We start from the raw sequence: 27,079 nt of genomic DNA on the forward strand, positions 1-27,079 counted from the left end.
TAGCTGTATGGCTCCTGGAAGGCCTGTGCTACAGCACCCTGCGATGATGGATGACTCTCAATGCAGTCGGAAATGAATCGTCACGCTTTAAAAATGACTGAATTAATGGAGTCTGTTTAGCCAACACTGGGTTAGGAATTAATTTACCAGAGTTTAAAGTAAGATTTGATGTGAATCGATAGCACGTGGGAGATTAATTAGTACATGATGTCCCACTCGGATTAGATGAACCTAATTTAATATGGAGTAATATTCAGATGGTTTCCAAGGAAATTTCTGACATGTTTTAAATGTTACATGTTACACTTTTTAATTGTTACATCGTATACACTTTTTAAATGTTACATCGTATATATCGAAGGAGTTGAAGCACTGCAGTTAAAGTATATCTGTCAGTTGTCACCTTAAACATTATAAATTCATGTCTTTATAGGAGTCACATGAATGACACTAATAAGAGTGTGAAACATCTGAATGACACCAATTAGAGTGTGAGACATTAGTGTGAGACACCTGAATGACACGAATTAGTGTGAGACACCTGAATGACACGAATTAGTGTGAGACACCTGAATGACACGAATTAGTGTGAGACACCTGAATGACACTAATTAGAGTGTGAGACACCTGAATGACACTAATTAGAGTGTGGGACACCTGAATGACTGCGAATGATTGTCATGTCTGATTGTTTATGTGCAGAACCTGAATGACTGATGACATTTTCAGTCACCTGAATGACACTTTTTTATTTTTGTTGTCCTGTGCAGTTTGTGTGGGTCACCCGTATGACGGCGATCATTTTGTTGTGCTGTGCAGTTGTGCCAACACAAGGTGGTTTTATGACCGCGCTCTCTGTCTGGCACGTAAGTGTCATTGTAAACAGGTAGCGGTGCTGAAGGGGAGATGGATGATGACGAGGCCTTGAGCTTTAAGAGTTCTCACCACCGTCCTTCAGAGGGGGAGCACGACACGGCCGGGGTGCCTCAACACCCACTTTAACAAATCTCCCCTCCCCTGTCTTCCCCCTTCTCCACTCTCCCAGGGTGACAGTTGGATTAACAGCCCGTTGAAGTTATTACATAGGGAATCAGGCTGTGCTTGTGGTAGAACTTGGTAAGGTGTTCTCTGTATTAGTCAGACATGAATTTGGTGTTCCAGCCTTGGTCTGAATGGTAGGCTATTTGAATTCAGGAATGTGTGCCATTACACACACACAGTGTTTGGTATTACTGTGCAAGATATCTGATGTCATTTTGGCACAAGGCGGCTCTGGCAGTTCTGTGTGGTGTCTCACTTTCTCTCTTTCTCTGGCTGATTCTCCCCTCTGTTTCTTCAGAATGCTGAGGTATCTGTCTTCGAGGTCAACATCCGCTTCATCGGAGGACTGCTGGCCGCCTACTACCTCTCTGGACAGGAGGTATCTGCTCATCTGGGATTAGTGTGTCTGTCTTGTCTGTCCTGTCATCTGTCTGTCTTGTCCTGTCCTGTCTTGTCTTGTCCTGTCTGTCCTGTCTTGTCTGTCTTGTCTTGTCCTGACAGGTCTTGTCCGGTCTTGTCTGTCCTGTCTCGTCTGTCTTGAAGCTGACCTCATTTAGTTAATTGGTGGATTGTTTGGTCGACTGAGATTTCTTTAGTCGAGCAGTCGCAAATAAATACTTTTTTTTTTTCATGGTGCACAAGACACCGTTCTGATTCGCGGCTCTCTCAGTGGACTAATCCATTGTGGAGGCCACCGGAATGGCACAGTCCATCACTCTAAGACATGCAGCTGTAATTGTATATGGTTATATTATGTAAGAATAATGGTGCAACACTAATAAATATAATATAATTTTATTACAAATGCGCTTTCTCCTGCGTTTGATAGCGGTCGCTGTCTGCGGTCATGAAACATAATCAATTGTGCTGTTGAATTGACTCCTTTCCCTATATGTTGCTATGTGCATAATAAAAGTTAACCAGCATATTGGTGTTGAGAACAATGCAGCTGAGGCAGCTTTTTTTTTTTTTTACACAGCGTGGCCATCCCGCTCCCTCTTGAGTCATTTGTGTCTCAATGATTTAATTAAACAGTGCGCTTAAAACACGTGTCAAACTCATTCCACAGAGAGCCGAGTGTCTGCAGGTTTTCGCTCCACCGTTGTACTTGTTTGATGAATTAAGGTCACTAATTAGTAAGGAACTCCCCTCACCTAATGAAAACTACCACAAGTCTCTCTCTCTGTCGAGCTCCCCTGCCATGAGGTATCAGTCATCCTCCTCTTCCTGCTCCTATTAAAGGAGTGTGAGTGGTGGAATTGAGCTCCAGCCATGCGGCTCTGCCGGTCCCAGACTACTCAGCTGATGGGAGCATATCCATGGCCACGCTCCCTCTTAATGATCATCCCTCCTTCTTCTCACTCTCACTGCCTCTCCCTCTCTCCCACTCTGAATAAATGGTGATAATTCTGCAGAGGCTGGAGGAGTGGTGGGATAGGGAATCAGAAAGATGTTGAGTGGGGAATGGGAGGGGTGATAACGTTCGTGAGAGCGCTTTCTTCCATGTTCCCAGTCGAGGTCGACCGATTCATCGGCATGTCCGATAAATTAGGACCGATTTCAAGTTTTCATAACAATCAGTAATCGCCATTTTTGATGCCGATTATGGCCGATTACATTGCACTCCATGAGGAGACTGCGTGGCAGGCTGACCACCTGTTACGCGAGTGCAGCAAGAAGCCAAGGTAAGTTGCTAGCTAGCATTAAAGTATCTTATAAAAAACAATCAATCTTCACATAATCACTAGTTAACTACACATGGTTGATGATATTGCTAGTTTAACTAGCTTGTCCTGCGTTGCATATAATCAATGTGGTGGCTGTTAATTTATCATCGAATCACAGCTTCAACTTCGCCAAACGGGTGGTGATTTAACAAAAGAGCATTGCCGAAAAAAGCACTGTCTTTGCACAAATGTACCTAACCATAAACATCAATGCCTTTCTTAAAATCAATACGCAGAAGTATATATTTTTAACCTGCATATTTAGTTAAAAGAAATTCATGTTAGCAGGCGATATTAACTAGGGAAATTGTGTCACTTCTCTTGCGTTCATTGCACGCAGAGTCGGGGTATATGCAACATTTTGGGCCGCCTGGCTCGTTGCGAATTAATTTGCCAGAATTGTACATAATTATGACATAATATTGAAGGTTGTGCAATGTAACAGCAATATTTAAACTTCCGGTTCCGTATTTCACTGAGAGAATAAATGTTTTGTTTTCTAAATGATAGTTTCCGAATTAGACCTTATTAATGACCAAATGCTCGTATTTCTGTGTTTATTATATTATAATTAAGTCTATGATTTGATATTTCATAGAGCAGTCTGACTGAGCGGTGGTAGGCAGCAGCAGGCTCGTAAGCATTCATTCAAACTTTACTGCGTTTGCCAGCAGCTCTGAGCAATGCTCATAAACAGCTCTGTGCTTCAAGCATTGCTCAGAGCTGCTTATGACTTCAAGCCTATCAACTCCCAAGATTAGGCTGACAATACTAAAGTACCTATTAGAACATCTAATAGTCAAAGGTATATGAAATACAAATGGTATAGAGAGAAATAGTCGCCGCGTCATAATTCCTATCCCTACAACCTAAAACTTCTTAATTGGGAATATTGAAGAACTGGGAATATTGAACCACCAGTTTTCATATGTTCTGTGCACATATTGCACTTTTATTTTCTTCTCCAACACTGTGTTTTTACATTATTTAAACCAAATTGAGCATGTTTCATTATTTGAGACTAAATAGATTTTATTTATGTATTATATTAAGTTAAAAATTAGTGTTCATTGTTCATTCAGTATTGTTGTAATTGTCATTATAACAAATATATATAAATATCGTCCGATTAATCGGTATCGGCTTTTTTTTTTGGTCCTCCAATAAACGGTATCGACGTTGAAAAATCATAATCGGTCGACCTCTAGTTCCCAGGGCATGTGTGTGGCAGAACTAGCCCCAACACACAGTAATGGATGATGTTCACTTCTCTGTCCCCTCAGCCCTCCCCTCCACCCCTCTCTCATCTTCTTTCCTGTCTTCGCTCTTCTCCTCTTCCACACTGGCCCTCTCCTCTGTTCTTTCTCTACTCTTCTCTATAGCTACTTTATGTTCCCTCTCTTGTCACAACCTTCTCTACACAATGGCACTCAGTGGCACTGATAGGTGCTCGTGCCACTGAGACATAAGCAAGACACTTAACCCTAATTTGCTCCAGAGGTTTACGTGAAAGGTGCTAGTGTCTTTGGGATATGTAATTGAGGTGAAGGTTGCTAGTGCTTCTGGTATACAGTGCCTTCAGAAAGTATTCATACCCCTTGACTTATTCCACATTTTGTTGTGTTACAGCATGAATTCAAAATGGATTACATGTATTTTTTTCACACCAATCTACACAAAATACCCCATAAATGACAAAGTGAAAACATGTTTTATGAAATGTTTACAAAGTTATTGAAAATTAAATGCATAAATATCTAATTTACATAAGTATTCACACCCCTGAGTCAATACACGTTAGAATCAGTTTCAGCTGTGAGTCTCTAAGATCTTTGCACACCTAGATTGTATCATATTTGCACCTTATTCTGTTTAAAACTCTTCAAGTTGCTTGTTGATCATTGCTAAATAGCCATTTTCAAGCCAATTTAAGTCAAAACTGTAACTAGGCCATCCAGAAACATTGAATGTCATATTGGTATGCAACTCCACTGTATATTTGGCCTTTTAGGTTATTGTCCTGCTGAAAGGTGAATTTGTTTCCCAGTGTCTGTTGGAAAGCAGACAGCTAGATTTTCCTCAAGGATTTTGCCTGTGCTTAGCTCTATTCCGTTTATTTTTATGCAACAATATTCCCTGGTCTTTGCCGAAGACAAGCATACACATAACATGATGCAGCCACCACCATGCTTGAAAATGTACTCTGTGATGTGTTGATGGATATGCCCCAAAAAACACTTTGTATTCAGAACATTTTTTTTTTTTTTTTGCCAAATTATTTTCATTCATTCTTAGTATTTTGGAGTAACTACACTTGTTGATTCATCCTCAGTTTTTCCTATTACAGCCTTTACTCTGGACCCTGATCTCTCTTTTGACGAACATATCAAGAATATTTCAAGGATAGCTTTTTTCCATCTTTGTAACATTGCAAAAACCAAACTTTTTGTCCACAAATTAAGTTAGTACTAAACACATATTACTCCAGTGGTTGCCTCTCTACACTGGCTTTCTGTTAAGGCTAGGGATGATTTCAAGGTTGTACTGCTAACCTACAAAGCATTACATGGACTTGCTCCAACATGGTCCTGCTGTATGTACCTACGGGTTCGCTACGGTCACAAGACGCAGGCCTCCTAATTGTCCCTAGAATTTCAAAGCAAACAGCTGGAGGCAAGGCTTTCTCCTATAGAGCTCCATTTTTATGGAATGGTCTGTTTACCCATGTGGGAGATTCAGACTCGGTCTCGACCTTTAAGTCTTTATTGAAGACTCATCTCTTCAGTAGGTCCTATGGTTGAGTGTAGTCCGTCCCAGGGGTGCAAAGGTGAATGGCAAGGCACTGGAGCGACGAACCACCCTGGCTCTCTCTGCCTGGTCTTTGTGGTTGAATATGTGTTTGAAATTCACTGCTCGACTGAGGGACCCTATAGATAATTGTACAGAGATGAGGTAGTCATTCAAAAATCATGTTAAGCACTATTATTACAGAGTGAGTCCATGCAACTTATTATGTGACTTTTTAATCAAATGTTTACTCCTGAACTTATTTAGCCTTGCCATAACAAAGGGGTTGAATATTTTTCAGGTTTTATTAATTTGAAAATAATAATTTAAAAAAATATCCACTTTGACATTATGAAGTATTGTGTGTAGGCCGGTGACACAATCTCAATTGAATCAATTCAGGCTGTAACAAAATATGTCAAAAGTCAAGGGGTGTGAGTACTTTCTGAAGGAAATGTAGAGTTTAGGTGAAAGGTGCTCATTTCTCTGGGATATGTAGTTGAGGTGAAATGTGCTCATTTCTCTGGGATATGTAGTTGAGGTGAAATGTGCTCATTTCTCTGGGATATGTAGTTGAGGTGAAATGTGCTCATTTCTCTGGGATATGTAGTTGAGGTGAAATGTGCTCATTTCTCTGGGATATGTAGTTTAGGGGAAATGTGCTAATTTCTCTGGGATATGTAGTTGAGGTGAAAGCTTGCGCTCTTCTGTCAACAGAGTAATAACCTCTCCGCAGGGGGAGAGAGAACTAGGGAGGGAGAGACTGGGGAGGGTGAGAGAGAGAAACGAAGAGAGAAAGACAGAAACACAGCCAGCTGATTGCAAAGAGAAAACCGGAGAAGGGAGCAGGGCTTGTAATGTAAGATAATGAGCTGAGAGTCAAGGAAAACTGCAGACACTGACACACTGCAGCTAGACATGGCCTGCTGGAGTCACCCTGTAAAAAGAGGGAGGGAGGCAGATGGAGGGAGTAAGGGATGTTGTGATACACAGCAAAAGACCTAGACCGCTGTACAATTATTTTTGCTTCTCTCTAACCTGTCTCTGCGATACATGTTTTTCCTCCCTCCCTCCATCTTCCTACTTCGCTATCCGTCTTTCAGTGAGTCGCTGTGAGCTGAGGCTATGGATCTGTCTGATTTGCTGGGGAGTGCTTGACTCCGTCTCATATTGTCAAACATGGAGCCCATCAAAGGCAGAACACTGCTTCCTCTGTCACACTGACTGACTGGCTGCAACTGCACCTGCAGGCAGAGGGGGGGGGGGGTAATTGTGGGAGGTGAGTGACGGAAGAGCGTGCAACGTGGAAGGGTGCGAAGGAGGGGGTTGAGAGAGAAGGGGAGAGCAAGATATGTGATTGCTACACTGCAGATGAACAGTATCCATGAATATGGATGTGAGAGATTCAGCTATGTCTTACAGGCCATATAGAAGATAATCATGCAATGACTGGCTGAGCTGGAGAGCCCAGGTAAAACCGCTGCTTGATGAAACCGCTGCTTGATTGAAATTCAGTCAGGCAGTTGTAGTTAAATCCCCAAGAACACAGTCCCATGGATTTCCAAGCTTGTTTCAATAAAGCACTACGGACTGATACAATAGAATATAAAAGATGACAAATAATAAAGGAACAACAAGTTAAACGATGAATAACTAGCATGATGAAGAACAAACGTAGTAAGCCCCATGAAGGACGGACAGCGTTTGTTGACTTAATCCTGTCTCTTCCTGGGGTCCTTGAGGGGCTTTTTTTCCAAAACAGGCTCATTCACCAGATTTCACAGTATACCTTCTGATCCTTTTATGGGACTCGTGTACATTTACACAGTGACATCCTCCCCCGGAGAGAGAGATATGAGAGTGTGTGTTTGTTTGTGCACGTGTGTGTGTGTGCGCACCTCTGTATGCGTGTGTTCTCTCTGGCAGGCCGAGTGGTCATGGGGTTCTATCTCAGAGAGAGCAAGGCTCATATCCTCCTGTGTGTAATAACAGGCTCCGCTCCTGAGTTAGAGGATTGGTTGGAGCAGCTGATTCCAGGCAGAACTACGACCAGCCAGTGCTACAAATCTGCAGTCTGGGAATACTGCCGACCTGGCCTCACAGCTAATCCTGATGGCGAGAGGGAGAGAGCTTGTTCAGACCCAAATTGCCCTTGTTCCTCGTTCGCCTGGTCTATGGGACTGAGGGACGGAGAGAGAAAGAGAGCAAGGGTGTTCAAGTGAAGGGGGATTGAGAGCGAGATAGTGGGTGCTCTCTCATTCAACTCAAACTCTGCTCTCGCCCCTTTATTTGGTCGGCTACAGGTCAGGACTAAAAGCGGCATTGAGAGAGAACATTGTTCAACCCAAGCTTTGCTCTCAGAGGCACATAAAAAAAAGGCACACTCAGGTAGAGCCTCCATTTTCAAAACATCTCTTTCAGATGATATGAGTGAAGAGAGGGGAATGTTTGTGTGTATTTGGTGCGTGTTGTGAGTGAATCAATACGTTTGTGAGATGGAATAGCCTATATCTCTCAGTCATTGATTGGCGTGTAGCTACACGGAGCTAATCGGAGGATTTGGGCGAGGAGCTACACAAAAAGTCTCTAGTTCTCCGCTCTGGCCTGCCCCTGTATTCATAGTACTATTTTCCTCCCTCGAGCTGGATGGCAGCTCACCACTTCGTTCATTGATACCACTGAGAAAATAGAGAACCAACTGTTAGCCAAAAATCTGTTCTAAAATTGTGTGTTAGTCAAGCACATAACCACTTATTTCATAGTTGGCGCCTTAGCTAAAGCATTATTACGACGAAGGTAGCAACAGCGTTTAGTCAACTAAGCGAGAACAAGTTCTTCCGCCGTCTCTGCGTGGATGGAAACGAAAATAGCAGAGAGCTGTTCCGCTAATACCATCCTCTACAGAAATATGTTCAACTGTTAAAGATGAGTAGTCCAATGTTAATTAATAAGTTGTTGATCTGCCCTCTTGGTATAGCTGTAGGCCTATGTCAACAGTAAGCTGCTGATGATGTGATAATAGTCAGTTCACCAATGACAACTAGGCATGTTGAATGAATGGTAACTTAGTAAGACCTAACTTGATGAGGTCAGTGATGGAGATGTGTAACAAGCTCATACAGGCCTAGTTTTGTTCTTTCATATTCCAAATAGCTAGACTGCTACAACATTTCACTAGACTATCCACATAAAGACACATTAATAAGAATAATCATTACCCCTAAATTGAACATAGTGTCGTTGAGACGACCTCAATTTAATTTAGGATCAAACATAATACTTTTGTGTTGGCTACATTGTTTGATATAATTTAAGACTCTAGGTTTCAGGAAATTGCTGTTAAATGCTCCAACTTCCTGTGGGGGATTTTGGTGGGAGTGAAATGGGCTGCTGGGAGAGGAAAATATCGTCCCTTGAGAGGGCAAGAACAAGATGTACAGTACCAGTCAAAAGTTTGGACCAATCTACTCATTTCAGGGTTTTTCTTTATTTTTTACTTTTTTCTACATTGTAGAATAATAGTGAAGACATCAAAACTATGAAATAACACATAATGGAATCATGTAGTAACCAAAAAAGTGTTAAACAAATCAAAATCTATTTGAGATTTTTCAAACTCATCATCAAAGCAACGGGTGGCTACTTTGAAGAATCTCAAATATAAAATATATTTTGATTTGTTTAACACTTTTTTTTGGTTACTACATGATTGGGAGAGGAAGGTTGAGGTTTCCAGGGTTAGAGTAGTGCAGAAGGTGTCATATGCTGAGGCAGTGAAGAAGGTAGAGGAAGATGGGTCAAGGGGGAGGGATCCTGAGAGGAGTGATGTGAGTAGATCTACACCAGTACAGAGGGATAGGCCAACAAGTGATACATGCTTCAGTAAGATTGGATTTTTAGCATTTATAGCAATGCTTATCAACTGTACTGCAGGGATGGAATGTAAGTCTATGCTGACTGCAGGAATGTCCACCAGAGCTGTTGCCAGAGAACGGAATGTTAATTTCTCTACCATAGCCCCCCTCCAACGTCATTTTAGAGAATTTGGCAGTACGTCCAACCGGCCTCACAACCGCAGACCACTTGTAACCATGCCAGCCCAGTACCTCCATATCCGGCTTTTCCCCTTGCGGGATTGTCTGAGACCTGCCACCCAGACAGCTGATGAAACTGAGGAGTATTTCTGTCTGTAATAAAGCCCTTTTGTGGGGGGAAAATAATATTCTGATTGGGGGGGCTTGGCTTCCAAGTGGGTGGGCCTGTGCCCTCCCACCCAAGGCTATGCACGTGCCCAGCCATGTGAAATCCATAGATTAGGGCCTACAAAATGTATTTCTTTATCATTTGAAGTGTATGGCGTTGACAGCGTTGACGCTCGCAGCCCGTCTGTTTTCTGTCTATTCATTACTGTGCGTTCTAATTCCAGCGTGTACACGTTCGTTCACGTGAGTTTAAAAAAAGCTTTTCGTTTGATTTGGGTGTTACTCTGTGGGTAAGGGGCAGTAAGGGACACTAGCTACTTACTGTAGGTTTCCATCCAATCGGCGACAGGTTTCCATGCAAATATTCTAAAATCGGCATAAAAAACAATATGCAAACTTTCCCACCAGAGATGTGTCCATCAAATTGACTTGTTGCGGGTAAAAGGCTGTGCGTGATTTTCAACTCTACTGATGGTTTGTCACAAAACAATGTGCATTATGTGATGAATGTGCCCAATCCGGTCTTGGCACATGTGCTCTAGCAAACAGCTGGCAGATACAGTGCAGGAATAGCCTACATTATCAGATTATTATGGACAAAAGAGCGAGATTATAACTTTTAATTGTCAAACGGCAGCCAAGCATCAATCCTCATGTCACCAGAATACGACTCTCAATATTTTTGGAAAGGATCATCAAGATGCACTTTCATCACCCTGAAGTTCATGATAGTTTATTAAATCTGTAGCCTAATAAACCTCATACTTTCCCGAGTCGTAGTAGGAGGACCACATGCGTCATCGCATGACTCCAAGTTTACGATATGATGATTATCATATCAGTATTTGCGCATGAAAGCATTTACACTGACATTTCTCGCATAATTAATTTTACAGATACAAAAAGATCCCACCTTTTCTTGGGCATTTCGTTTTGTCTACATTTTCGTTTTTATTTTCCCAATGTGTACTTGACTTGCATAAAAGGAGTATTGAACATTTTGTTTCAGTAACCTACCTCCTGAAATGAAGAGAGAAACCCAGTTTAGACTGTTGGGATGTGCGGGCTAATGTCCCACACCTCTTGATGACAGTGTGATAAAACAGTGTAGTCTTAAGAGCTTTATTGCAGCTGTCAGACAGGCTTAGAATCAATGGATGGGGTATACATTGAGTGTACAAAACATTAAGAACACCTTCCTAATATTGAGTTGCACCCCCTCATGGACTCTACAAGGTGTCGAAAGCGTTCCACAGGGATGCCGGCCCATGTTGACTAATGCTTCCCACAATTGTCAACTTGGCTGGATGTCCTTTGGGTGGTGGACCATTCTTGATACACACGGGGAACTGTTGAGTATGAAAAACCCATCACTGTTGCAGTTCTTGACACAAACCGGTGGCACTTCAATCTTTTTTCTTGCCCATTCACCCCCTGAATAGCACACACATACAATCCATGTCTAAATTGTCTCAAGGCTTAAAAACCCTTCTTTAACCTGTCCCCTGCCCTTAATCTACACTGATTTGAGGTGGATTTAACAAGTGATATCAATAAGGGATCATAGTTTTCACCTGGTCAGTCGATGTCATAAAAAGAGCAGGTGTCCTTTTAATGTTTTGTACACTCACTGTATATACACATTGACACACAGCTGGGAAAGTGTGACTGTGTACTTGAGTGTGTGTACTCTGTTATTCTAATGTGGTTCAACTGTTATTCTAGTGGTCTCTGAGGGGGAGTTTTGCCCTCCACCTCCACAATATGCTCAGCCTCTCCTGTAAACTAGTTCAGATGCTTTGTCATGTTCATTTGGCCACTGTTTCTCTGTCCCGTGTAAATGCTTAATGTTTTTTCGGGCTGTCTTGTTATGTCTCTTGTAAAAATATGTTCTCCATCATTGAAGCTTTTTCTCAGCTTTTCCTATAAAGCTTTCATTCACCCTCTCTCTCTTTCCCTCTGTCGATAGGTGTTTAAGGTGAAGGCGGTCCAGTTGGCTGAGAAGCTGCTCCCAGCCTTCAACACTCCCACAGGCATCCCCTGGGCCATGGTCAACCTCAAGAGGTCAGTCTCAGACCACAACACAACCTTAGATTTACATCTGACCACAACCTAACCCTAGATCTACATCCATAACTGCAACAATGGCATGTCAGTAAGATTCTCTACTCAATGATTGAAAGTTAACCTCTAGCATCGAGCAATCCCGTATCCGGGAGCGTAATCATAGCCTCAAACTCATTAGCATAACGCAACGTTAACTATTCATGAAAATCGCAAATGAAATGAAATAAATATATTGGCTCACAAGCTTAGCGTTTTGTTAACAACACTGTCATCTCAGATTTTCAAAATATGCTTTTCAACCATAGCTACACAAGCATTTGTGTAAGAGTATTGATAGCTAGCATAGCATTAAGCCTAGCATTCAGCAGGCAACATTTTCACAAAAACAAGAAAATCATTAATAAAATAAAATCATTTACCTTTGAAGAACTTCGGATGTTTTCAATGAGGAGACTCAGTTAGATAGCAAATGTTCAGTTTTTCCAAAAATATTATTTGTGTAGGAGAAATCGCTTCGTTTTGTTCATCACGTTTGGCTAAGAAAAAAACCCGAAAATTCAGTCATTACAACGCCAAACTTTTTTCCAAATTAACTCCATAATATCGACAGAAACATGGCAAACATTGTTTAGAATCAATCCTCAAGGTGTTTTTCACATATCTATTCAATGATATATCATTCGTGGCAGTTTGGTTTCTCCTCTGAACCAAATGGAAAAATGCATGCAGCTGGAGATTACGCAATAATTTCGACGGAGGACACCAAGCGGGCACCTGGTAAATGTAGTCTCTTATGGTCAATCTTCCAATGATATGCCTACAAATACGTCACAATGTTGCAGACACCTTGGGGAAACGACAGAAAGTGTAGGCTCATTCCTGGCGCATTCACAGCCATATAAGGAGACATTGGAACACAGCGCATTCAAAATCTGGGGCACTTCTTGTATGAAATGTCATCTTGGTTTCGCCTGTAGCATTACTTCTGTGGCACTCACAGACAATATCTTTGCAGTTTTTAAAATGTCAGAGTGTTTTCTTTCCAAAGCTGTCAATTATATGCATAGTCGAGCATCTTTTTGTGACAAAATATCTTGTTTAAAACGGGAAAGTTTTTTTATCCCAAAATTAAAAGAGCGCCCCCTATATCAAAGAAGTTAATCCTTTCTCCCTCTCTGTGTGTAGTGGTGTGGGGCGTAACTGGGGCTGGGCGTCAGCAGGCAGTAGTATCCTGGCAGAGTTTGGAACACTACACATGGAGTTTGTCCACCTCACTTACCTCACCGGGAACCCTGCCTACTACCAAAAGGTGAGACACCTCCTTAGTACTGGTGTCTAAGTCTGCGTGTTCCCCTGGGTGAGAGATATATCCATGTCTCCTCTAACCCTGTCAGGTAATGCACATACGGAAGCTGCTCGCCAAAATGGACCGTCCCAACGGGCTCTACCCCAACTATCTGAACCCTCGCACCGGTCGCTGGGGCCAACGTAAGTACCTCATGTCTCTCTCAACTTCAGAGAATAACACTGGTGTGTGGGTGTGTGTGTGTGGGTGTGGGTTGAGCTCAATTCAGAATTTTGGAATTAACTCCCATTCAGCTCATGAGTTTGAATTGAATTGGCCACACCGCCACAGGATGTAGAATTTGAGTGACAGGAAGTAGAATTTAATTCAGTGCAATTCAAAGAAATTCCACTCAGCCACAGAACATGAGAACATTGAATCTGACCGGTCACACTTCCAGCTACCAAACAATATATAACTTTTCTCTAGAAACAATGTTCATATACTTTTTTTACTTTGTGCTTAGAATAGCCAATTATATTTCCACCAACCATTTCAGTTGGCCTGAGGGTGAACTTGAGGTTTAAACTATTGCATTCTGGGGAATGTCGTATTTTCCCCATATTGAACAATATGTAATAACTTTTTAATATATCTGCATATAGGTTTTAATTTTAAGAGATGGTCCTGAAAATAAATTGTTTAAACAATATTTTATATGCATGTATATAACAACATGTTTTATGTACAATATGTATATTTGTATAGACTACACCTAATATTAAATAGAAGAAGCGTTTGAATTTCATTTAATTTGACTGAATTAAATTCTATTTCCTTTTATTCAAATGCAGGTGCAATGGGCGCTAGGCTATGTAAATGAATGTGTGTGAGTAGTGTTTTGTTTTTTTCTTTAATAAATATGTATAATTAGAAGCTGTTGGCAGGCTGCATCTTAACTAACTCTGTTTATTATCCTGAATGAGAGAGAGGTTTAATTACTGTCTCTGCCTCTCACTGCTCAACCTGACCCCCCCCCCCCCCCCCCCCCCACACACACACACACACACACACACACACACACTGAGCCCTACAGTGTCTACCCCTCTCCAATGTTGTTTGTGTAGTTTTTTGTTATTTCTCTTTTTCTCTCAATCTCTCCATCCCTCCATATGAGAATGAATTATTCATAGCAACTTCTCTCTCTCTCTTTTGCCAGGGGAATGCCAATTTTGCATAGAAAACATTTGACTTTGTGTCTGTGAGTCTCTTCAGCTCATCTCTTTCTCTCTGCACACTTTGCTCTGAGTGTGTGTCTTTGCAGGAGACGGAAGGAGGATTGTCACTCAAAGTAATGAGCAGTGTGTGACTATGGAAATCACAAAGTAATCGTGTGCCATAAGTCTATACCACTGTGTGTGAGAGATGTGAATGTATGTGTTGTAGCCATATAGAAAGTGCCAGTGTAATATCAAAGAGATGTCTGTAGGTATTTAAAACCGACCCATAGAGAGAGTGACAGACATAAAGACAGACATACGAGTAGTGTTATCGTCGTAAAGTCCCACTGTCAACTACTATAAAAACTGTCTGTTCCAGCAGCACATTTGTTAGCATTAGCTCTCCCCTGACTAACATAACACACCACTGAAACATCTGCTGAAGAGATGCCCATCTCCCCACTACACACCTCTCCACAGTGCTGGACATGCTACAAGCCCAGCCAGCACATTTCACACAGCATTCATTTACCATTAGCCATAAGCATTGAGGCGTTAGCCCCAGCACTAGCTGTGGACTCGGACCGCTAATGGCTTTCGCCCTACTGCTCTCAATGACTCCCTCAGCATTGGTTAGCATCGTTAGCTTCACTGTTGGTTAACACTGCTGAGTCATAAGCTGGCTAGCTCTGTTAGCATCAGAGCATGGCTTTAGCCAGAGGGAGGCAACAACACAATAGCAAGTCCTTGCTGGCTAACAAATAAAGCTAAACAGTGTCAGGCCTCATGGGGAAAACACAATCGAGTGTCTTTAAGTCGAGTGTCTTTACTCGACTTAAACTATACCACATTGTTTTATACTGCGGATTCATGACTCAGGGTAGTCTGTGAGAGATTGTGTGTGCGTGCGTTTCGTGCACGCGTGCCTACCCATCTGTGTCCTCTCACTGAGTGAGAGTTGGCACAGCCTCCGGATCACTGTAATGTGGTGTCACTGTAACTAGGCCAGCTATAAAGGCTGAATCAACTTCTACTGGGACATTGGGGACATTAAGAAGGAGTACATCAGAGAGAGAGTAAACAACCACAATCTTCTCTGCCATCACACTGAAAGGGGGACAAAGCGTCTCCATGTCGTTTTTTTCTGTAAATTTAAAACCCCTCTGAAGAATAGTGCTGGCTCTGGTTGGGGTTTAGATGAAAACATCCAATGAATAAATTATCATCTTCCCCTTTTTGTCACTCTATCTTCATTATTTTTCTCTCCCTCACTTTGTCCCACCCTCTCTTTTTCCCACCCTCTCTTTTTCCCACCCTCTCATCCTTCTCCCGTCTCCTCTCTTTCTCCCCCCCTTGTAGACCATACATCAGTTGGAGGTCTGGGGGACAGTTTCTATGAGTACCTGCTGAAGGCCTGGCTCATGTCAGACAAGACCGACACAGAGGCCCGCAAGACCTACGACGACGCCATTGAGGTACGCACCACCCTTACCTCGTCTCCATGGAGACAAGCCACCTTTAACTGGTCTCCATGGAGATGTCTTTGATTGACATACACACAGCTGTGTTTCAACTATCCTACCCTGAAATAGCAACTACCTTGCTCTATATCCTTATGACCAGATAGTTAGGATTGCTCCTCAACTCCTCAAAGTACTTTAACTGCAGTGTACTGGGCTCAATCTTTGCATTTTAATCAGTGAGCGATTTAACAGGAAGTAGATGCCTGAATTCTGTTGCCAGTTATTGACGTTGATTGATCAAGTACATTATGTGCCAGGGAAGAGGATGGATAGAAGATTCTGCTGCTGCTCTCAAGGACTGAAGCTGAGGACACTTAAACAGCTTTGTTCCTGTTCCCTCTACTGTGCCAGGGACTAACTACCTGTCCTTTATCTATCTCTCCTCCTTAAACCCACACACACCTACTCCTTCTACCATCACCACCACCCACACACCCTGCTCCCTAAACCCACACACACCTACTCCTACCATCTCCACCACCCATATCCTTTCCGCATCTCCTTCCAGGCAATCGAGCGCCACCTGATCCGTAAGTCCAACGGCGGCCTGACGTTTATCGGGGAGTGGAAGAATGGCCACCTGGAGAGGAAGATGGGTCACCTGACCTGCTTCGCCGGGGGGATGTTCGCTCTGGGGGCCGACGGCTCACCTGACGACAAGGCTGGACACTACCTACAGCTGGGGGCTGAGATCGCACACACCTGCCATGAGTCCTACGACCGCACTGGTGAGATGGAGAAACACACACACCTAAACTTATAGGGAAAACAAATTAAGTTTAGGGATAAATGGTAACTTATTATAGGGTGGTTTGGTTGCCATGGATTTTAGTTGTCGCCATGTGAATATAAGCGTGGTGGTGAATCAGATTTTGTGTGAGCTTAAAATAATGATGTTTTTTTTAAGTGAGGTTACCATGGGAACGGGCTGATCTTCCTGAAAGTGAAGTTTTACAGTGATGATATTTCCTAGTTTTTTTTAGTTCTCTTTTTATGAACTTGTGTTCTGTTCCCACACACAGTGACAAGGCGTGCAGAACAAATCTGTCTGCTTCTTGATCACTGTAATCGGTTCCTATTACATTCTAACTCCAAACATTTAATTGGCAGGAAATGTGTTGTGTACCCATCTCCCTCCCTCCCTCTCTCCATAGTGTTGAAGCTGGGTCCAGAGGCCTTTAAGTTTGACAGTGGTCTGGAAGCAGTGGCGGTGCGTCAGAATGAGAAATACTACATCCTGAGGCCAGAGGTCATCGAGACCTACTGGTACATGTGGAGGTTCACCCATGACCCCAAGTACAGGCAGTGGGGCTGGGAGGCAGCACAGGTGAGCCACTGGAAAAACACTCACTAGTATTACTACTACCACATGTGACCTACCGGCTTGACCCAGTCTTATGTAGCAAAATTTGAAATAGTGTTTTTTTACATTGAATAAAAGTATCATACACTACAGTTGAGGAACACTGGGAAAGTAATTCTGCTTTGGAAGTTGATAAACTTGTAACCTCAATTTTGAGTAAATGGCCTTGAATATTTTGGTACACCTACTGGATTGCTCTTCTTTGTCTTCACCCATTCAGTCATTCACACCCTCTTAAGCCTTATCCCCACCCATCTCCTTTAAGGATTCTAAACAACCAAAGATTTCAAGACTAAAGGCTGGTTTATACTACATCTATCAACAGTTGTCGCAGTGACATCATGAACATTCTATTGTCGTCCGACATCAAACTTGTCGTTATGAAAAAGTATAAACACAAACTACAGGTTGCATGACAACAGCAGCCTGGTGGTCCAAAAGAGCATAATTAGTGTATTTTAACACCACTAAACCCACCTGTTTAAAAATTAATTTAGTATTCTGTACCAGACAAAAGTTTGTACACACCTAAAAGTCAGGCAAAACATAAAACCTCAACATACAAGTGTAAGTAAAAACAAATGTAAATAAGTTAGAAATTGTGCTACTACTGCACAAACACGTCTCGTAAAAGTAATTATGTTTTTGTTTAGTTAGCTTTTGGAAATTGTAGAAATAAAATATTTTCCTTCAGAATTTCCAGCTAGGCAGGCTAACGTTAGTTAGCTAATTTAATTTGCTAGCTATCATACAGTAGGCGTATATTAATAATTATATAGTTAATATAAGTACTTTAGACATGCAATCATAATTGACTGTAGAGCATATAAAGCACCCACAAGCTAAAGCTACCAGTGGCTGAAAACACAATCGTCGCGGGACGAATGAGTGACGAATTTAGGGCACTTGCCCTGCAAGTGTATACTCGTCAGACGTCATGATACGTCATCAGAAGTGTCCACTTAATTTAAGGGCTGAGGGGATAGGGTGTGTCTTTTAAGTGTTTGGAATGTAGCCAGTGTCACCAGCAAAGCACCCCCACAACATCCACGCCTCCTCCGTGCTTTACGGTGGGAACTACACATGCAGAGATCATCTGTTCACCTACTCTGCATCTCACAAAGACACAGCGGTTGGAACCAAAAATCTCAATTTTGAACACGACAGATTTCCACCGGTCTAATGTCCATTGCTTGTGTTTCTTGGCCTAAGCAAGTCTCTTCTTCTTATTGGTGTCCTTTAGTAGTTGTTTCTTTGCAGCAATTCGACCATGAAGGCGTGATTCACGCAGTCTCATCTGAACAGTTGATGTTGAGATGTGTCTGTTGCTTGAACTCTGTGAAGCATTTATTTGGGCTGCAATTTCTGAGAATGGTAACTCTAATGAACTTATCCTCTGCAGCAGAGGTAACACTGGGTCTTCCATTCCTGTGGCGGTCCTCATGAGAGCCAGTTTCATCACAGCACTTGATAGTTTTTGCGACTGCACTTGAAGGAACTTTCAAAGTTCTTTAAATTTTCCAGATTGACTGACCTTCATGTCTTAAAGTAATGATGGACTGTCGTTTCTCTTTGCTTATTTGAGCTGTTCTTGACATAATATGGACTTGGTCTTTTACCAAATAGGGCTATCTTCTGTATAACACCCATACTTTGTCACAACACAACTGATTGGCTCAAACACATTAAGAAGGAAAGAAATTCCCCAAATTAACTTTTAACAAGGCACACCTGTTAATTGAAATGCATTCCAGGTGACTACCTCATGAAGCTGGTTGAGTGTGCAAAGCTGTCATCAAGGCAAAGGGTGGCTACTTTGAAGAATCTCAAATATATTTTGATTTGTATACACTTTTTTAGGGTATTACATTATTTCATAGTTTTGATGTCTTCACTATTATTCTACAATGTAGAAAATAGTTTTAAAAAATAAGAAAAACCCTTGAATGAGTAGGTGTGTGCGAACTTTTGACTGGTACTGGATTTCAGTCTAGCAAATCAGGCAACTAAAAGCAACTTTCTAAACAATGTTTTGGTTCGTTTCTAGCTTGTTAGCTAGCTAGCTAATGTTAAGTGAGCTGGCTATTCAGTTCAAAAACTGACCATATCATATAGCTGACAACGTCTTCACTTTAGCTCATTTGTCTTCATTATTACAGGAAAATAAACTCACAACAAGATCATTATTTACAAGTTAATGGCGACCCAATTATAGAAAATAGCTTACTGTTGTGAGCGTGACGGAATAAAAGCAGGGCGTTCATATGTAGAATTCTAGAACTTGGACACTGTCTCATTGGCCTAGCGTTATATCCTAACTTGACTGCAGGTCATGTTCCTTCACATTACCATCTCTGGTAAACACATACTATATCAAATAAAATCAAAGTTAACTTGTCACATGCTCAGGATACAGAAGGTGTAGTGAAATGGTTACTTGCACAGTGGAGTCTTTTGTTTAGAGATGTAGCTAGCTAGCTATCTAGCTAAACCATAATCCAAACTCATAACTTTTGAGAGCAACACTTTTGCGGTTCTCCTACGTGATATCCTTCAAAAAAGCTGCGTTAGAAAGGATTACCTACACATACTGACCAGCTCATGTTATAGACAGACGCTTGCTACATGTCAGACCAATCCAAACTCATCGTCTTTTTCTGTGGCTAAACCAACTAGACTTGAAAAGTAACAATTTTATTTGCATTTACAGATGGCATACACGTTTGTTATTAAGGCACATGAAAGTTCACATGTTCCAGAAGGCCTTTCTGCCCCAAAAAACAGCTTTTGATTAAAAAAAAAAAAAAATTAAAGGAAGCTTACGTTCAAATGCCTCTCCTGTGAGGTAGTCACGTGTGACATACGCCTAGTTTCCTGAAACGAGTCACATGTTGCCATTATGAGTTTACCTATCCATCCATGCCCATTCCCTTATGATTCCGTAGCATCTAGCAGTACCTTCTCAGCTTGTCGGACAACTCAAACTGACTTCTTCAGAATGATCGGCTATGAAAAGCCAACTGACATTTACTCCTGAGGTGCTGACCTGTTGCACCCTCTACAACCACTGTGATTATTATTATTTTACCCTGCTGGTCATCTATGAACATCTTGGCCATGTTCTGTTATAATCTCCACCCGGCACAGCCAGAAAGAGGACTGGCCACCCCTCATAGCCTGGTTCCTCTCTAGGTTTCTTCCTAGGTTCTGGCCTTTCTAGGGAGTTTTTCCTAGCCACCGTGCTTCTACACCTGCATTGCTTGCTGTTTGGGGTTTTAGGCTGGGTTTCTGTACAGCACTTTGAGATATCAGCTGATGTAAGAAGGGCTTTATGAATACATTTGATTTGATTCCGCTGCTCTATGTTCACTACATACTTCAGTCTGAGACTGCCATCGTTGAAGTAATTTGTGAGGATGTCAGAATTAGGGGTGTTGTACAAACAAAGGTTATCAGCAATTGGATCATCTCTAACCAATCAGAGTATCAAAGCCAATGACACATTTTGAAAATGCTGCTTTACCCATGTATGTTCTGGCTCTGGCCCAACCCATTGGTTTCTGGGACCAATCATAATGGTTAGAATGTGTTTGTGTTCTAGAACTTGTCGGGGAGATACTCAGATCCAGACTAATTGCTGAAAAGAAACTAACGTCCGTGGGCCTGGCGTAACGTTTGGCCGGAGCAAGAGTTTGGGTAGCCAGGCAAGTTCTCTGCACCAGTGTAGATCTGAAAGAATTGGATAAGTGTATCAACCCATTGCAACTGTAAAAGGAGAGCGGATCAGTGTGTGAACACACAACAGACTAATCCTACTTGAGAAAGGAGTATTTACTGTTCTCATATTTTTCTCGCTCCTGTTATCATCCTCTTTTTGTCATATCTGTTCCCCACTGAGGCTTTTATTTTCAAAGGTCAGATTGAAACACTTCTGCCTCCTTTCTCTCAATCCTCCTCTCAACCACTTTCACTCTGCTCTCTCGTTCTCTCTCTTTCTCTGGCTTCCCTCCACTCCCTCTCTCCTCCTCCTTGCCACCACTCACCCATCTCATCTCTCTCCCTCTTTTCTTCTATCCCTCTTTCTTCCTACTTATATCTCCTCCTTTTCCTCCTTTCTCTATCTATTCCTGTGTGTGGAGTGTGTGCGCTGCCCTCTGGCTTTTGGTAATGTTGGTGCTCTTGAGAGCTGAGAGCTGTTGTGGGTCTGAATGCAGCCTCCCTCAGCCTGAGTGATTGAGTAGAGATGGAGGGAGTACACTTCTTAATTCTTCCACTACTGCTCCTCTGCACCACACACCCCTCTTCCTTCCCTCTCCTCCTCTCTCTTACTCTTTCATTTTCACTTGCTCTCATTTTCTATTTGCTCTGTCTCTCTTTCTGCCTTCAACTTCTTTCTCTCTTTTGAACAGAAACTTGGCTTTGCTTTTCTCTGTGTCTATGGCACTCTCTCCCTCGCTCTCTGTTGCTTTCACCCTCTGTCATGCCCCTTTCTCTCCTTCTCTACCTCTCATAAAAAGCACCAGACAGGTTCTACACAGATTCTGATCTCCCATCAGCTCATGTTTGATCACACACATTTTCCGTAAGTACATGGAGTAGAAAACCTGGGCATGCCCCCTGGGATTTTTTTTTTGCAGAATGAACTCTATTTTGGTGGCCCCTCTAGTACCTTCTAATGCCTTGATTCCATCCAAAATACACAGTTAAATGATTGAATACTTTACCTCCCAGATTGGTAATATTGCGTAGAAAGACATGACTTAAAATTACTGAAAATTTATGAGTTCAGTGTTTTATTTTTGCATATTGTCGTTGCATAGGCCTATATAATTAGGACTATTTTCTAAGTAAGAAACTTGTTTAACATTAATCTCAAGAGAAGAGAGGTTTAAAGTAATATTTTACAGTTTTGCTGCAAGATATAAATTGCCACATTGATGTTTGTTATTCAAATTATGCTCTGTGGACTCTTGGGGTAAAGAAACCAATGTGTAATTTTGTAATTTGGGTGAACTATCCCTTTAACAGTTTGGCCTGTCAATCAATTGCTGTGGGTAGGGGGCAGGATGTTTGTGAGTCACAGAGTTGTTAGGGTTTCAGACCTGTCAATCAAACACTGTGGGTGGGAATTTGAAGGAAGGCAGTAGATTAGTAATCTAGTCAGAAAAATGAGTCTTATCTACTAGCGGTGTAACGGTGCAGGTATTTGTACCAAACTGTTTGGTATGGGGACCTCGGTTCGGTCCGCACTGTGAAAAAAACACTATACCTATATGCTATGTCTACGCTGCCTTATAGGCCTATGCCTCTGGAGTAAATCTGAGATTTAAAAAATATATATAATTCTGCCTATTCCGTTAAAACAACTTGAGCCTATGCGCATGTTGTAATCAAAATTTGAATCTTATTGGGTGCATTTCAAACTGTCCTTTTGTGAGGCGCAACCGGGAACTAGTTCTGTACGATGGCGAGTGGTGGATAAACCAGAATTGGAGGATCCTCCATCATTGTTTAAATCTCCAGTTTGGGAACATTTTGTCTTCCCACTAGATTACAACGGCGATGGACAGAGTTGTGGATAAAACGGTAACATTATGTCATCACACTCAACGAGAATAGCCTATGCAGCTGCCAACACCTCAAATATTTTGACACATTTACACTAACATCACCCCAGTATACTGGAGCAAGACGGAAAAGCAAAGAAACAGCACCACAACATCGCCTCTCCTCTGCATTCAAGCAGCCTTAGGCAACTGATTCTAACCAGGGCAAAGAAATTACAAAAGCAATAGGTAGGCTATGTTTATATATACAGTACCAGTCAAAAGTTTGGACACACTTACTCATTCAAGGGTTTTTCTTTATTTGTATTTTTTACATTGTAGAATAATAGTGAATACATCAAAACTATTAAATAACACACATGGAGTCATGTAGTAACCAAAAAAGTATATTTATATATTTTGATTCTTCGAAATAGCCACCCTTTGCCTTAATGACAGCTTTGCACACTCTTGGTATTCTTTCAACCAGCTTCACCTGGAATGCTTTTCCAACAGTCTTGAAGGAGTTCCCACATATTCTAAGCACTTGTCTGCTTTTCCTTCACTCTGCGGTCCATCTCAATTGGGTTGAGGTTGGGTGATTGTGGAGGTCGGGTATATATATATATATTAGTCAGCAGCAGGTCACAGTGAAATATCAGGCACTGAGCAGGCTGTTTCTGAGTGGGAGAGTGAGTAGTGGGGAGGGCCGGAGTGGTTGGGTTTATGTTGAGTGCACTGGTTGAGAGAGCTCTGCAGGGGGCTGCTTAGTCTCGTGAGTGAGAGGAGAGAGCAGCACAAGCACACATCGTGACAACTTTTTACCAGTTGTAGGTATGCTATTTAGATTGTCAATATAGAGACATCTATTTCCAACCATTTTTCTATAAAACATATTAACGCATTAGAACTGATGCGCATCAAGAAATGATGGAGACAAAGCACTGGAAACCCACTTTAGGCACACTAGAGCACTTTAGATATATTTGCTTGGGGGTGGTTTAAAGTAAATGGTATTCTAATGTCGACTTTGATTATGGAAAACCATATCAAGCAAAGGGTTTTACTCATGCTCAGTTCTTGGGTCTTGAGCTCTGCGTGAGGGGAAATTTGAAATGGAAAGTTATGGATATCCCTCGTCTGCTTCTGTTATGGGAGGAAAGTCCACAATGAAACTGACATTAAATGTGGAGAATGATACATTTGCATCTGTTGGCTATCAAATATCCTATTAATTTATATGCCATTGTAGGCTTCTGTAGCCTACTATTTGACACAATAAATATGTTGAAATGACAATATCGCTGGAGTCGTTGCAAATCAGTTTGTGCCACTTATGTAGGCTACCTGGCTACCTGGCAAACTAATTTAATAAATAACTTATGTTTATTGTTGTTGAAGCCTTGTCTTATTATACTATTATTAATGGCCATTTTTAGTTAATTAAATTGGAAGTTATCAATTGTGATCATGGTCATAGAGCTCTATCACAAATGTATCATTCTCCACATTTAATGTCAGTTTCGTTGTGGACTTTTCCCTGAAATGAGATGTCGGCCTATCAGGGGCCATTTAAGCTAATCATAAACCCAGATTTTAGTCAGTAGCCTATGCCTTTTGAAATGACAAGTCAATCTTGCAAATAGGCAATTTATAATGGTTTGTAGTCTTAAAACTTCTTATGGCTGGGGGCAGTATTGAGTAGCTTGGATGAATAAGGTTCCCAGAGTAAACTGCCTGCTACTCAATCCCAGTTGCTAATATATGCATATTATTATTAGTATATTTGGATAGAAAACACTCTGAAGTTTCTAAAACTGTTTGAATGATGTCTGTGTGTATAACAGAACTCATATGGCAGGCAAAAACCTGAGAAAAAATCCAACCCGGAAGTGGGAAATCTGAGGTTGGTTGATTTTGAACTCATTCCCTATTGAAGATACAGTGGGATATTGGTCATGTTGCACTTCCTAAGGCTTCCATTAGATGTCAACCATCTTTAGAAACTTGTTTGAGGCTTCTACTGTAAAGGAGGGGCTCATATGGGCTCTTTGAGTCAGTGGTCTGGCAGAGTGCCACAAACTCGTGACACTCGTTCACGTGAGAGGTAGCAGACAAAGGAATTCTCCGGTTGGAACATTATTGAAGATTTATGTTAAAAACATCCTAAAGATTGATTCTATACATCGTTTGATATGTTTCTAAAGGACTGTAACGGAACTTTTTGACATTTTGTCTGCTCCTAGTGAACACACTTTGTGAGATTGGATTTGTTTACAAAACGCGATAACAAAAGTAGCTATTTGGACATAAATGATGGACATTATCGAACAAAACAAACATTTATTGTGGAACTGGGATTCCTGGGAGTGCATTCTGATGAAGATCATCAAAGGTAAGTGAATATTTATAATGCTATTTCTGACTTCTGGTTGACTACACAATATGGCGGATATCTTTTTGGCTTGTTGGGTCTCTGAGCACCGTACTCAGATTATTGCATGGTTTGCTTTTTCCGTGAAGCTTTTTCGAAATCTGACACAGCGGTTGCATTAAGGAAAAGTTTATCTAAAGTTCCATGTATAACACTTGTATTTTCATCAACATTTATAATGAGTATTTCTGTGAATTGACGTGGCTCTCTGCAAAATCACCGGATGTTTTTGGAACTACTGAACATAACGCGCCAATGTATACAGAGATTATTTGATATAAATATGAACTTTATCGAACAAAACATACGTGTATTGTGTAACATGAAGTCCTATGATTGTCATCTGATGAAGATCATCAAAGGTTAGTGATTAATTCTATCTCTATTTCTGATTTTTGTGACTCCACTCTTTGGCTGGAAAAATGGCTGTGTTTTTCTGTGACTTGGCTCTGACCTAACATAATCATTTGGTGCTTTCGCTGTAAGGCCTGTTTGAAATCGGACACTGTGGTGGGATTAACAACAAGATTACCTTTAAAATGGTAGAAAATACTTGTATGTTTGAGGAATTTTAATTATGAGATTTGTAGTGGAAATTTCCTGTATTTACCAAATCATGAGAGCAAACCACACACAAGTCAGAGTTATCATAAAGTCCATCTTTAATTATATGAGCTCCATCACAACCCTGTGACTCTCAGATCAATTCAGTGTCTATAAATGAATTCTCTGAGAGTGCTTACATACCTTAAGGGAACATTTCGGCATTTCGTGTATGATCAGTGAAAAAGTCCATATTGCAAATGTACGGTCCCTTACTAGACGTCCAAAAACATTTGTAAAATTCGCGGTCGGCGTCGGGCCGTGCGGTAGGGCCAGACCTACCGGGAAGTCATCAAATGAACTTTGTCGGACATTCGGTTTCCGTTTTATAAAATAAACAAGTTTTGGACCATTTTTCCGCTATCCCGGAAATTCCCACAAGAGGGCATACGGAATCATATGGCAATTTGGCAAAACATCACGAATCACGACGGGGCCTTATCTCGAAAACGGAAAATATTTCGAAGCCGAAACTTGGTGAGCGTAGGTTTGGCATAATGGGCAGTTGGCCCCGAACAAGATGGCGTCTAGGCCTCAACGGTTTTTGAGTTATGGCCGTTTTTCTGGGATTAAAGGTCCAAAATGGAAATAGAGAAATTATTTTTCCACTTCAGGTCAAAGTCAAGGAGCCTCCGGTGTCAATAAAAAAAAAACCAGCCATTTATCTATCGTCATTTAAGAGAAACGGAACAATGACAACTTGGCGATGGTCACAAATAGGCGTTTTTTTTTTCAACGGTTACAGACACAGTTGCAGGGTGTTCATACGAATCTTTTTAAAGTGTGCTGCGGAGCTCTGCGAGATTTCTGTGATTTTCTATGATTTTCTGAAATAACACACACATACTAAACCCTCCGTAAATAACTCAGTTCTTAACGTAAGGACTTAAAACTCAGGATTATGTAAAAGCATACCCCAATGAGGATATGTGGTGACTTATAGCTTCCTGTGCCAACCGGAAGTGCCATAATTGGTGTCTCAGGGGCTGTTTCGAAGGGTTAAAAAAGTCTGATCTGTCCAAAACTTCATATATGTGATTAGGCAAACCCCATGAACTGTAAATCAGTCATTTTTCCCCAAAAAATTCAAAGGAAAAAAAAATCACACTAAAACACAACTTGGAAGGAGGGACGTATTGGGGTGCTAAGAGACAGACAGTGGCTGCAATAGTTAGCTTTGTTCGAGCTAAAAAAGAACCGTCAGACCTAGAGTTCCGAAACTTTAGAAACCTGTTCTAGACCTCCGGTCGATGGTGCGTGGTGAGTTACGTGGCTCTAGAC

At 41.5% G+C, this 27,079-nt stretch overlaps 1 protein-coding gene across 1 annotated transcript in view; it reads left to right on the forward strand.

Annotated features, from left to right (window-relative positions):
* Window positions 1-27,079, forward strand: part of LOC139380713 (mannosyl-oligosaccharide 1,2-alpha-mannosidase IB-like) — a 125,055-nt gene that overhangs the window by 84,458 nt on the left and 13,518 nt on the right. Inside the window, exons 7-13 of the mRNA XM_071123664.1 lie at window positions 1,340-1,420; window positions 11,727-11,821; window positions 13,010-13,133; window positions 13,219-13,312; window positions 15,689-15,804; window positions 16,361-16,580; window positions 17,007-17,179. Of these exons, the coding sequence (XP_070979765.1) occupies window positions 1,340-1,420; window positions 11,727-11,821; window positions 13,010-13,133; window positions 13,219-13,312; window positions 15,689-15,804; window positions 16,361-16,580; window positions 17,007-17,179 (903 nt within the window). The remainder of the gene's footprint in view (window positions 1-1,339; window positions 1,421-11,726; window positions 11,822-13,009; window positions 13,134-13,218; window positions 13,313-15,688; window positions 15,805-16,360; window positions 16,581-17,006; window positions 17,180-27,079) is intronic.

This window comes from Oncorhynchus clarkii, chromosome 22, assembly GCF_045791955.1.
Source record: "Oncorhynchus clarkii lewisi isolate Uvic-CL-2024 chromosome 22, UVic_Ocla_1.0, whole genome shotgun sequence".
NCBI lineage: Eukaryota > Metazoa > Chordata > Actinopteri > Salmoniformes > Salmonidae > Oncorhynchus > Oncorhynchus clarkii.